Consider the following 14,586-nt stretch of genomic DNA (forward strand, 5'->3'; position numbering starts at 1 on the left):
CTTTAACTAAATACAACAAAACTTGTCTTATGCTGCTCTCTTGTTCCTTCAAGTTAATTCGCTATCAATTTTTTCATATTTTTATAATATTCCCTCAAAATTCACTTCTTGTAATCCAAAAGGAGAAGAGGGGGAAGAAAACACAACTATTTCAGTGAACAAAACCAATTCGAATATTGAATCAAACAGCAAATTGAAAAACAAAATTTGACTAGTGATTTGATTTGACTTGGTTTGGTATTAAATAAAAAAATTCTGATTATACTTGGGTTGGTTTGGTATACAGACTGTACTTGGGTTGGTTTGGTTTTAACTAAAAAAAGTTAGTCCGAGACCAAAACAATCCGATATTATATATATAAATTACTTTGATATAATTTATAAACATTTCTTATATTTTTCATAGTTTTAATCTTTTAACATATTATTTCATGTTTGAAACTTTAGAATTTTTAATGGTCCAATAAAGATTATAATCCGTAGATATTCGTAACTCTAATAAAGCTCGAATCAAAATCAAATCAGTACTAATGCTAATAAAAAATCAATTCAATACTAAGAATGACAATAATATTGAAGAGTTGTTCTTTAATTTTACATTGGTTTAGGTAATTAAAATAAATAACCTAATTCAGATGTAGTGAGGATCCAATGTGAGTATAGGATATTGGGTGAGAAATCAATAAAGAAAGTCATGTAATTACTACTTATTAGACTTATTTTTGCATGATCTAGTACTTTGAATTATGATTAGTTTTTATGACCTATTAATTTCCAATATTTGTTATATGCAATTTCATTATTATTTTTTGTTATTTTTTGTCATCACTAATCTCATATTTTGTGTTATTTTCTTTTAAAAGACCTTAGATGATTGTATTTTGGTAGGACTAAAGATATATTTAAAGTACAAGTTAATTATATGTTTGATACTTTATCGGAAGGACCCGAAAAAAATCGAGGTTAAAAAATCCAAGTTTTATCAGTTTGATTTGGTTTATAGATTTTAAAATCCGATAATAATGATTTGGTTTGGTATTTGAAAAATCCAACTCAACCTGTTCATTTGTTATGAATGAGAAGGGGAGCTAAAATGAAGGATTTTTTACATGAATAATATATTTTATTTGATTAATTATGCTTTTAAGTGTTACTTTATTTTTATTACCATATATGACAGAATTTTAGCTTTGATAACCATTTGATATAAATATGTACTAAAGTTTAGGAGAGAAGAATCAGAGAACAACATAATTGTACTCACAAGATTCATAAATAAAAATCACATTTATTTATTTTGCTTGCAGTTAATTTTTGACGTTTACGAAAATTCGTTGCGAACATGCACATATATGAGTATATAACTCGTATAGTACTTTTCTCAATAATCATAATGTCCATATCAATATACATTCATATCATGAACATACATAAACTAATTTTTCAGAATATATGTTACCCTACATATACATAGCACTTTTTAAATGAACTACATAAAAGTGAAAATGCTTAATGAAAACAAATAAAATACACAAATAAAACATCAATTTTTAAAATATAATAACAAAATAGTTTATTTAAGAAATTCACTTGATGATCATTCATATGGTAAATCTAAATAATAAAAACATATAAAGGAGGAAACTTCTAATAGTTTATTTGTTAATACATACTGAACTGTATTAACAATAGTACAATTGGATTTTTAAAAAATATGCTCCTACATTATGTTTAGATCACCTATTCTATTGGAATAGGCTACGCAAACAAAGCTCGAAAGGACTTAGAATCTTCAATGGAAACAATCTTCTGTTTAGTTCCTTCCAATTGCTTCTTCAACAATAAGAGTTGATTCAAATTTTGACATTGTTCAACATCTATATCCTCCACCCAATCACGGAGACTTTTCCTTCTCGGAGTCAATGATGATCTGAACTCTGAGGATCCACTAGAAACAACAACATCAGAATCGGAATCATGAAAATATATCCCTGATGTTGATTGTTTCATGCAATCAATGTTCGAAAAATGCCTGTTGATAGCAGTGTTAACGTCTCCGTAAGTACAAGTCTTTCCACTGGGTGAAAGAACAACAGAGGCAACTTGAGAACCAGTCAAGGATTCAAGTTCTTCATTTTTCTTGAAAAGTCCTTTCCTTCTTTTGGAGAATGTCACCATTCTAGAACTTTTCTTTGTAATTTTCTCGATCTCTATTTTCTTTTTTCCTGTGCCCATTCTCCTTAATCTCCTCTATGTTTTTGTTCTTCTTTAAAAAGTAGATTTTTCTTTGAAATTTGGGATGCTTTTTAGGTTTGATGTCAGTGTTTATTTATAGGGAGAAAATCACATACCGTTTAAGTATAAACATTGGTAGTTACCTATTGAAAATTGGTAATTACCTATTGAAAATTGGTACTTTCCTATTGAAAATTGATAGTTACCTAAATTTTGTGTGTATATATAGACTCTAATCCATTCTAATAGAAGGAAGGTTCACCAGTATTTTGTGAGGTTTGACTTATGAATTGTGATTATATAGTAATTGGAATTTGGAAGTATGAAAAATATACAAAAAGGATGTCGAATTATTTTATGTTAAAAGGATGATAAAATTATCAAAATGGTCCTTCATGGTCATTCCTTAATATACTTGATTGAAATGGTTCTTAATATATAATAAAAGTGCTCGTTTTGGTTCTTAATATATTTTACTTGATTGAAATGGTCTTTAATGTATAACAAAAGATGTTCATTTTGGTCCTTTATTCCAAACCTAATATTTTTATTTTAAAAATTATTAGATTTAACTGTAGATCCCATGTCACTAACAAAATTCACCATTGTTATCTTATTTAATTTGTTATTATGAAATCTAACATCATTGTCTTTACTTCTTTAATAAAATTTACAATTTTCTCTTACTTAAAAATCTAACACTCTTTTAAATTATCTTTTCTTAAGATTTCATGACTAAGTCTCTAGCTAAGGCGACATTGTGCCTACTAATCGTTCTTTTTCGAATACATGAACAGGTGAAAGCATCGAGAGGATGACACTTTCAAAAACGTGATTAGCCACCTCGTTTTAGTTGGACAATCATCGAGTCAGCCACCTCGTTGCAGTTGAATAATCATTGAGTTTTTCACCTCATTACAATTTGACAATCATCGAGTCATCCACCTTGTTACAATGAACAATTGCGAGTCATCCACCTCATTACAATGGACATCATTGCATTTTCATTTGTCAAAAGAACCATTGCATAATTAGTTGCCCAGGAGGCCGTCATGGTACCAACATCAAAGGCGTCTGAAGGGCATCCGTAAGACACGTAAAATACTAGAGAGTATTTGAAGTGCAACTTTCCAAAGTTATAATATATATTCCACGTTGAAGAGGGAGGATGATGATGTTTGAAGGATATTTATAAGTCGCATCAATTCGGAGGTGAAAGATGTACACCTTATCTATTCCACGTTGAAGTTGGAGGAGGAAAACATTGAAGGATATTTTAATAAGTCACATCGATTCAGAGGTGTCACGACCTAACCACCGGGCCGTGCAGGCACCTACTCTAACGCCTAAGTAGGAGAACCCTCGGTTCCCAACCATTTTAAAAACATGCGAAAGACTTGAGGAAGCTAAGATGAAAACAAATTCATGGAGATTTTTATAAATTAAGAGTTTTAACAATTCAAAGTTAAGACTTATAAAGTAATTAACACCCCAGGGATCTAGTCTAAACAGTTACAGGAGCTACTAAGAGTACAAAGTAAAAACATAATACTGAAAAGACACAACTCCCACTATGTGGAAGGAAAATGGAAGCTGCTGTAAAATTGTCTTCACCTTCACCTCTGAAACATCACTGATCCTGCAACCAGACTATGCCAAAAGGCATAGCAAGAGTAGAATCGGTACAACCATACTACTGGTAGGCATCATCGGTCAACCCAAATACCCACCACATAATATGAGAAATCAACTAGCGAAACATGCAATAAGACTGTTCATTCCTCCACCTTTATATTTTCCCTACCCTTACCATTCCAAATATTATTAGCATACTTACCTATAACCCCTTACTTCATTCCCGTCTCCACTTCGCTTATAATCCCCACACCACGCCTATCGAGGCTTACTATTCGTTTTATAGTACTATCCCTTCACGAGAAAAACCCAACTATAAACACTATTACTAAACAACACCCCAAACCTCAACAATAAATAAACCGGACCACATTCTAGTCAACAAGAATAGCACCAAGTCCCCTAGTTTACCCTTACCATGACACAATCTGATTTGGGACTCTACCATTCACAATTCATTACACAAACAAATATCTCCAATTAACTTACAACATCGCAATTCACACATATGCCTATATATAACGTGCAACCCAGTTATCATGTCAGGATTCAATGCACCATTCCACATTCTCAATAATACATCTATATGTCAAGTCAATGTCCCTCTAATGGAACCCACACCCGAACTGTTAGTGTACCAGTACGTGGTACCCGATCCAAGTTAGTGTGCCAGACGTGACACCCAATCCCATGTATGTGCCGGAATGTGACACCCGATCCAAGTTAGTGTGCCAAAACGTAGCACCCGATCCAATGCATCACAACACAAGCACAAGCACATTCACAACATACAATACTCACATCATACAGTCAATTACTCAAGTTCCTGGCATGCATTATTCATAATCAATTCATTAGGTTCGTTAGTACTGTTATACTTTGCTTATGCGCATATATATCATACAACCACCCGTCAACATACATCACACAAAATAGGAAATCACAACCATTACCAAACCCTAGTTCACGAGATAGGGCTTTCTCCTATAGTATACGTCTGATGTAACACTTAGGAATATACGCATAATCAACTCTTTATTCTTATTGGTGCACGAAATCCTACGCATGAATCCTACTGTCAAATTCCAACATACTACGCAGTGAATAATAGATTTATAACTACTCAATCAATAAAGCCTAGCCTACCTGGCGTCAAGCAACTGCACAGAATTTATAGCTCCAATTCTGGTTTTTCTGGATGGCAAGACAGTGAATTTGGCCAAGAATCCACAAGTTATCGATCTCCTTATGCTAGAAATCTCTTCCTCCTTCTTTCCCAAGCCTAGAGCAGCTTTTGGAGGGTTTCTGGGGTGATTTTCGTCTAATTTAGGTGTTTTGGCGAAAAGGAGAACATCAGATTTTGCGTTATTTACATTCTCTCTCACCCATCCCCTCTGGCGGCTACTTATCCCGCTAGAGCACTGCCGCCCTAGCGGCATCTATCCCGTTTTGGTGAGATAGTGGCCCCAGTATTTTCTGACGTTTTTAGTCTCCTAATTAATGACAGTTCGGATCGTTACAATAGGTGAAAGATGTGGATCCTATCTATTCCACGTTGAAGTCGTTGGAAGCTGACATTTGAAGGATATTATAAGTCACATCAATTCGAAGGTGAAAGATGTGTACCATATTTATTTCACGTTAAAATTGGAGGAGGCTGATGTTGATGGATATTTATATGTCGCATCAATGCAGAGGTGAAAGGTGTTAACCCAATTTATTCCACGTTGAAATCAAAAGAGGCTGGCATTAAAGGATATTTGATATGTCGCATCAATTCAAAGGTGAAAGATGTGTACCTCATCTATTCCACGTTGAAGTCAAAAGAGACTGACGTTGAAGAATATTCGTGGGGCACATCACTGCCGGTGGAGGTAGTGTGAATTGCCAGGAGTGTTCAATCATATTAATTTACCAGAGGAGATAGTGTTCATCACATTATATTATCGGAAGTGGTAATGTGCATTCATATTACATTATCGGAGGTGGAATGCCCATTATCGGAGATGGTAATGTCAATATTGACATTACCAGAGATGGTAATATCCATTACCAAATGTGGTCATGTCAATCATATTACCTTATAGGAGGTGGTAATGTCTATTACCGGCGATGATAATGTCAATCATATTACATTACCTGAGGTGGTAGTGTTCATCATATTACATTATAGAATGTGGTAATGTTCATTTATATTACATTATTAGAGGTGGTAATGTACATTATCGAAGATGGTAATGTCAATCATATTACATTATCAGAGGTGATAATGTCCATAATCGAAGGTGATAATGTTCATCATATTACATTATTGAAAGTGGTAATGTTCATTATATTATATTATTAGAGGTGTTAATGTCCATTATCCTAAGTGGTAATGTCAATCATATTACATCATTGGAGGTGATAATGTTCATCATATTACATTACCAGAAATGATAATATTCATTCATATTTCATTATCGAAGGTGGTAATGTCCATAACCAAATGTGGTATTGCCATTTATATTACATTATCAGAGGTGATAATGTCCATTGCTGAGAAGGCTATTACATGTTGATCTCGTCAAAGAGAACCATTGACATTTTCCAGTGTTATAGCCGTTTGAAGGACATACGTAGGATGCATCAAATTCCATAGAGGATTTGAAGTGCAACTTGCCAATATATCCATTTTCATACCATAAACTGACAAAAGGTTGGCATTTGAAGGATATTCGCCAGTCACATTGATACCATACATGGTAATATACAAAGGTCATGGAAGTCACAACATACCGATGAACATGCATTTATATTCTATCAATGGATCATTATCATTTATCCTACTGATGGATCAACATCATTCTACCAATAGATCTTCATTCGTCCTACCGATGGACATACATATTCTACTTATGGATCATTAGCATATTTCCTACCGATGGATCAACATCATCCTATCAATGGATCCCCAATCGTCCTATCAATGGACATGCATTTATATCCTTTCAATGGATTCTCATATGTTTTACCGATGGACATGTATTTATTTTGCCAAATATCCTACCAATGAATTTTTATTTGTCCTATCAAATGGACTGACAATTATTTTGCCACCAACTCATAACCTGCTAGTGAATATTATTTGTCTTTTCAAAGAACTCACACCAAGATTCAATAATTCGACGAAGAGTGTTGACATGCATAATTTTCAAAGTAAGAATGACTTCGAAGCACCAAGAAAACAACATATCCATAAAAACATGCAAGGAAGATGTCAAAAAGTTTTGTAAGGGATGCTATCTTTTTTGAGATAAGGCACAAGACCCCCTTATACTATGACCGAAATTCCAAAGACACACCTTAACTAAACTAAGGTCCTTTTAACCTCCTGAACTCTTTTTTTTTGTAATTTTATACATCTTTTGTCTTATATGGCACACTACGTGACTCCACGCAGTTGAAGCGTGTGGGAGATATTTGGATGTGGCATAAGCCAAAAAGTCACACCTGAGGCTACCCCTTTGACGTAACACGGGACATAGGATCACGAGTGACCCCAAGCTAACCATGAGTCCAGCATATCATAAGCATACTAAAAATAACTAAGTAAAACATGAACTATGCGGAAGCTAAATCATTAGATGTTTGATGAGGGGACAAAAGCCAAATAATCTGAATGTAAAATATGAAACCATAAGAGTTTAGTGAAAACTCAAACAACCATTTAACAACTCAAGCTAGATCTACTACTATTTCTGAAAAGCCTCTAACTGAATTGAGTTGCTGGGAGCCCCCAACTAACTCTAACAAGACTGAAACTAAAAATAAAGACAAAAATAAAAGCATGTCTGTTGTCCTCGGAATATGAGGACTCACCACTGAAGTTGTTGAATACGGACCGAGAATCAATCAATGAGTGATCTGGATGTTGAGTACCTGAACCTACATCATAAAATGATGTAGCGCAAAAATATGCACCGGTACTTAGAATGTACTGAGCATGAAAGATATAGATACTAAGTTGAATAAAGTATATAGGTTGAATAATACATAACTGAGCAATGATATAATCTAAACAAAGAAATAGATATATACTAAAGTGTAACAAAAAAGAACTAACTGAATGCAATGACCAAGTACTAATCATGAAGGTACATGCTAAACTGAATACTGAAATATATATACTAAAATCCTGGTCAAAGCACTAAGAGTCTGATTGTGGGAGCTACTATTAATCGACATAAATCATGTGAGCTAAACGTGGAGTCCGATGCCCAACTGAGGGGACTTATAAACCTACATTGGCACGTAGTTCTAGGACTTTAAGAGACATTGAACCCTAGTCCAACTCGGTGCTAAGTCTACCCCCAACTGATTATTCATGAAGCTAAACTGTACTGAAATGCTGAATAGCTCAAGATACTGACATGCAATATTAGAATGCAACATTTATATACTGATAATGTAACATTCTAGCCCTGGAGCATGATTTTCTTTTTACTAACCTAGCAAGTATAATTCATGAACTAAGAGAAATTACACAAACTAGGGTTCTGAGTTTTATATAGGGAATTATGCAAACTTTCCAAGAAAACATGTTATTTTGATTAAGGATACTGCCATAGCTAAAATCCCAACGAATCTTAAAGGTTTTAAAAACCTTAGATCTAAAAAAGATATGAAGAATCAAGGAAGTGACTGAATTCTAGGGACCTAATTGATGAAAGGACTTCACTAGTGAAATCCCGCATACTTGGTGACGAAATCTACGGAGAAATCCTTTAGATTTCGGGACTGAACCTCAAAGAACAGTTCTGTTTGTTCTTGAAAGAAACTTGCGCCTCTTTTTCTTCTTTTCGCTCAAACTTGGATGATTTTTTGGAGAATGAGGGTTTTGGGTTGTCTGACTAGATTAGTAGGCTTAGACTGAGTAAAACGATGTAGTTTAGGCATCAAACGACGTAGTTTAAGTTCCCCAATGCATAGGGAAAGGACAAAAACTACCCCAACTTAAAGTTGAAGAAGTGCCACTCACGGGGGGATTGACGGGCCATCGTTTGAACCACAGCCCGTCAAACTGGTCGTGGTTCGTGGTCTGCCTGACAGGGCTTCACTAAAACGAGCATAACCTTTTACTCCGAGCTTGGATTTTAGCAAACTCGGTGGTGTTGGAAAGATGATACAATTATCTTTAATTTTATAAGTCAATGGCCACCTAATTCATCTTTTGCAAAAAGATATGATCGTTTGAAGTTGACCCAAAAGCCATTTTCCTTTAAATAGCTACCGACCCTCACCTACAGCCAGACCTACGGTTCGTATGTCCCACCACGGACCCTACTGGTCGGTCATGGGTGAGATCAGAGATCCCTAAGTCTGGAACGCAACAACGAGACCCCACCTACGTTCTGTGGTCTAACACACGGTCCATTGGTGGTTTCCGTTGGTTCTGACACCAGATCCTGGAAAGCTGCATTTTTCCATTTTCTCGAATCTGAGGTGTTACAAAAAAGGTGTACAAAATTACAAAAAACAAAATGGATTCAGGGGGGTAATAGGACATTCATTTAGTTAAGATGTGTCTCTGTGATTTCGGTCATAGTCTGGGGGGGGGTACTTGTGCCTTGTCCTATCTCTTTTTATTAATTTTGTCTCTATTAATGAGTTTTATCTTAGTTTTTTTTAGAACAACCAAGAGGATGCATTCTTGATTATGCCACAAGTGCATGCAAACTACATCAACAAGGACACAACACAATGTAGAATTTTTTGAAAGCGAGTTGAAGAGTAACTTCCACCCCACAATCAAAGCACACTCCTATTTGAAGGTCATGTGTTCAGTTATTGTATTCGTCAATTTTCTTTGTACACGATCTCTTTTATCGATTCTATCTAAAGAAAGGGACAGTTGTTGACACCCATTTTTAACCTGACTTTTTTAAAGTTAATATTTTTAAGCTTTTTATTAGTTAAATAGATTAAAATATATTTTTTGCAATTTTAATATAATTTATCGATAATTGTATTTATTTTTCAAAATATTATGATTTTTATCATTTTATTTTGAATTTTGGTTAATTTTGATTATTATGTTTTTTTCACAGTCCATTGAATATAAAATGTTGTTTAGTTAGTTTAAACCATCATTTTTCATTAAATTACATTTTTATATGTTATTAATTATATTTATTTGAGCATAATCTATTAATTAATTAATTAAAACACAGAAAAATAATATACATATATATATAAAGAGAGATCGTGTGTGCACTAGTCTGTAATTGCAGTACGTCAATTGACGACCAAGAGTTATAAATTTTTTTTTTAATTACTTTCAGTAAAAGAGGTTGTGATTTTCAAGTCATACGGCCGCCTACTTTGGCTTCTTTGAGATGAAGCATGACTAGATGAAAATGGAACATACCCGCTAATGGAACCCAAAGGTACATGAGAAAAAAGTTATTTGTTGTAACACACAAAAGAATTAATCACACCATTGGAAAAATATCCACCACCACTAACTTAATGATCAAGCAATTGTTTAAATAGAAAATTGAAAACCGTCTTAGTACAATACCATTACCTTAAAATCGTAGGCTAAAACCACCGATTAATAAAATATCTGTGTATTTAAATCTTATCCATATTTAAATGTATTTCTAGACTGTGCTAAAAACACCAAATGAATATTAACAAAATGTAATGAATAAAATGAATATTAATAAATGCAAAAATAAATGACATGTAAAAATGCAATTTAACAAAAAATGATGATTTAATCACAACATATTCAACTAATTGTGATAAAAATAATGTAAACAAAATTAACCGATAAAAATCCTAATATTTTGAGAAATAAGGATAATTATCAACAAATTGCATTTAAATTGCAAAACATGTATTTTGAACTATTTAACAAATAAAATACTTACAAGTATTAACTTTAAAAATATCATACCAAAATTTGGTGTCAACGACTTGCCCCTTTGTTTGATTAGGATCGATGAAAGAGATCTTGGTCAAACAAAGTTGACGAACACAAATTTGGTTTGATAAACTTTGAACAAAACAATATAAGACATTAGTAGAGATTTCGAACAATACTCTACATCCGCCAACGGGGCTGAAAATAATAAACAAAAGGCAAGGACTGATTGTAAATTGAAAACATTCACATATCGATGGGGCTGAAAATAATAAACAAAAGGCAAGGACTGATTGTAAATTGAAAACATTCACATACCTTCGATGCTACTTCCAAAATTGCACAGCGAAAGTAGTGTACCTCTTTGAGAGGAAGACGATGTGAATAACATGTCACTTTGAACGAGGTGACAACTTAACTTGTCTTTTGAAAGGCAGGCGATGACCCAACTTGAACTCAGCGTGCCACTTAGAGGGAAGTGACAACCCAACGTGTCTATTGAAAGGCAGACGACCCAATTTTGAACTTAACGTGCCACTTAGAGGGAAGTGACAACCCAATATGTCTCTTTAAAGGTGGACGTCCCAACTTGAACTTAACATGCCACTTAGAGGGAGGTAACAATCCAATATGTCTCTTTAAAGGCAGACGACCCAACTTGAACTTAACATGCCACTTAGAGGAAGGTGACAACCCAACGTGTCTCTTTAAAAGCGGACGACTCAACTTGAATATAATATGTCACTTTGAGGGAGACGACAACTCAATGTGTCTATTTAAAGGCGGACGATCCAATCTTGAACTTAACATGTCACTTTGAACGAGGTGACAGCCCAACGTGTCTCTTTAAAGGTGGATGAACCAACTTGAACTTAACATGTCACTTTGAGGGAGGTGACAACCCAGCATGTCTCTTTAAAGGCGAACGACCCAATATTAAACTTAACATGTCACTTTGAACGAGGTGACAACCCAACATGTCTCTTTGAAGGCAGACGAATCAACTTGAACTTGACATGTCACTTAGAGGGAAGCAAAAAGTCAACGTGTCTCCTTAAAGGCAGACGACCCAATTTGAAGGTGATATGTCACTTTGAACGAGGTGACAATCCAACGTGTCTCTTGAAAGGCAGACGACCCAATTTTGAATCTAATATGTCACTTGAAGGGATATGACAACCCAACATGTCTCTTTGAAAGGCGGACGACCCAATTTGAATTTAACATGTCATTTGAAGAGAGATGACAACCCAATATTAAACTTAATATGTCACTTGAAGGGATGTGACAACCCAATCTGAACTTAATATGTCATTTGAAGGGATGTGACAACCCAATTTGTCTCTTTGAAAGGTGGATGACCCAACTTGAATATAACACAATCTAAAAACACAATTGTTAGTAACAAATGTAACATAAATGCAACATAAATTATGCAAACATGGCCTGGTATGAACAATGAACAAGGTGATGAACCAATGCAACATTTTGAAATAATAACATCCCGAAAAGAAAAGAAAAGAAATTTGAATGGAATAACAAATTAAACAGTGTCATTTTGAACGGTATGACAATTTAACTTACAAAAGAGAATCATTTTGAATGGAATGATAAACCATTTTTTAAAAAGAAAAATATCTAAAATAACAAATCAACTTTAAAATGTGTCATTTTGAAGGGTATGCCTACCCAATTTAAAAAGATAATTTTATTTGAGATAACCAATTAATTTTTAAAAGATGTCATTTTGAAAGGTATGACACCTAAATTTAAAATGATGTCATTTTGAAAGGTATGACGACATAAATTTAAAATTATGCTAAATTTAAAATGATGTCATTTTGAAAGGTATGACGACATAAATTTAAAATTATGTCATTTTGAAAGTATGACTTCCCAAAAAAATACAATTTTAACAATGAAACGGTCCACAAAGCTACCTTGGACAAGTATCAACAATGAAACGGTCCTCAAAGTTGATTTGGACAAATATGGATAAGGGTCTAAAAAAGGAAAAATGAGGTAAGAATGCCTCACAAGTCTCCAATTAAAAAAAAGGGACAAGTGGGGACCTCTTCATCTCTTCCTCAATTTAATTAACTCTTAATTAATATATTGGACCAAATTAGTATTTTTTAAAACTTAGGAGGCTTTTATTTTTAAATTGTGAAGCATATTAAGAATGGAAAAAACCTTTTAACTTATTCAATTTTCTTTTTAAAACTGAAGTTACAGGGGAATCTCCAAGAACGGGACTTTTTTTTTCAAAAAAAATATTTCTTCTTCATCTTCAAAATCATCAAATCTTCTTTGAGTTTTGTTGTGTTTTTCTTTTCAATCAGTAGCTTCTAATACAAGGTAAATTTTTCTTCTCTTTTCTATTTTCAAAGGATAAGATTAGGGTTTAATAAAGAGAAAATCATCATCATCTTGCTATTATATTTTTGTTTTTTACATTATATTTATTCCGTTTGAACTTGAAATTAACTCAAAAGAGCATTTTTGATAAGTATAAAAAATATTTTGTGTCCATTCTTCAGCTGGGTTTTAGTGAAATTCAATTTAGTTGTTTCAGCCAACAACTTAAGTAATTGTTTGGACAACTACTGCAGTTGTTAGACAATTGTGTTTAATTGTTGGTCAACTGATTAGTTGTAGGACAAATAATTTAATTATTGATCTATAATGTACCACTATTGCTCCTTTTTTGTTGATCATATTCAGTTAATTTCTTACTATTTACTAACTTTTAACTATTTTAGTGTAGTTATAATGCTTCAATATAAGAGGAAGAGAACTGGAACATCTTCATCCAATCCAAATGCTAAAGAAAATGCTGAGAGCTTAACTGCTGCTAGAAAAAGAGGTACCACAACACTTCAAAGTATCGGTGGACAACCATCTGGAGAAGAAAAAAGTGATGAAAAAAATAGTAAGAATAACAGTGACCTATCAGGTGAAGAAAAAAGTGATGAAAATAGCAACGAAAGTGCAGAAAAGAAGATAGAAACTCATTGGCTAAAGATGGCGTCCAAAAAAAGTGTGTTCAATTCATATCCATGGGGTCGAGTTAGCTTTGATCTTACCATTAGCTATTTTTTGAAAGAGCTATATTCAACCAAATCTCAGTATAATCTTCATGGATGTTCGTGGGCGTTCGCCGTAAGTAATTAAATTGATGTTTTTATTTTATAATTTTTAGTTAAATTATTATTTGACTTTATTATCTATACTAAGCTATTTTTAATATTATATTGTAGGCTTGGGCGTTTGAAGCTATTCCGGCACTTCAACGATTGGCCAAGGATTCTTCACCTGAAAAATCAATTCCAAGAATGATTAAATGGATGGCTGGAACACCTGCTTACAAGACAAATATTGATCCTATTTATCAGACAAAATAACAAGTAAGATTATATCTACATAATATTAGTAGTTGAAAGAGGTTTGGATTGATTATAATGGTTTGCCTATTTGTTTTGGCATTAATGAATTCGCTATTATGACTGGACTTCGGTGTCATTCCCTACCTCCTCTAAGTCAACAATTAGCGAAAATTGGAAAAGAAGGTGAAATTTTGGTTGATCTGGTGGGTCAATCTGCAAATGCTGTTGTACTCATAGAAAAGATGAGTGATCCATGCTTAACCAAAAAGCAAAAGCTTGCTATTAGTATGGTTTGGTTTTTGCATTGTGTATTGTGTTCAAAAAGTGCAGAAAAGAAGATAGAAACTCATTGGCTAAAGATGGCGTCCAAAAAAAGTGTGTTCAATTCATATCCATGGGGTCGAGTTAGCTTTGATCTTA

The 14,586-nt window shown here is 33.6% G+C and overlaps 2 protein-coding genes across 2 annotated transcripts; one reads left to right on the plus strand and one right to left on the minus strand.

Annotated features, from left to right (window-relative positions):
* Positions 1–1,758: 1,758 nt before the first annotated feature.
* LOC107060980 (agamous-like MADS-box protein AGL62) lies at positions 1,759–2,235 on the minus strand. The gene has a single exon (XM_015309622.1). The coding sequence runs from the start codon at positions 2,233–2,235 to the stop codon at positions 1,759–1,761; it is 477 nt and encodes a 158-aa protein (XP_015165108.1).
* An 11,294-nt stretch (positions 2,236–13,529) lies between these two features.
* LOC107060981 (uncharacterized) lies at positions 13,530–14,184 on the plus strand. The gene is made up of 2 exons (XM_015309623.1): positions 13,530–13,942; positions 14,041–14,184. Exons 1-2 carry the CDS (start codon positions 13,553–13,555, stop codon positions 14,182–14,184), a joined length of 534 nt encoding a protein of 177 aa, XP_015165109.1. The 5' UTR covers positions 13,530–13,552.
* The last annotated feature ends 402 nt before the right edge of the window (positions 14,185–14,586 follow it).

Source organism: Solanum tuberosum, unplaced genomic scaffold (genome assembly GCF_000226075.1).
Source record: "Solanum tuberosum cultivar DM 1-3 516 R44 unplaced genomic scaffold, SolTub_3.0 scf00111, whole genome shotgun sequence".
Classification (NCBI taxonomy): Eukaryota; Viridiplantae; Streptophyta; class Magnoliopsida; order Solanales; family Solanaceae; genus Solanum; species Solanum tuberosum.

Coding starts and splice junctions, on each gene's coding strand:
- LOC107060981 (XM_015309623.1), top strand. CDS start 13,553: ATGCTTCAATATAAGAGGAAGAGAACTGGAACATCTTCATCCAATCCA. Junction 13,943..14,040: donor GATGTTCGTGGGCGTTCGCC/GTAAGTAATTAA, acceptor ATTATATTGTAG/GCTTGGGCGTTTGAAGCTAT.
- LOC107060980 (XM_015309622.1), bottom strand. CDS start 2,235: ATGGGCACAGGAAAAAAGAAAATAGAGATCGAGAAAATTACAAAGAAA.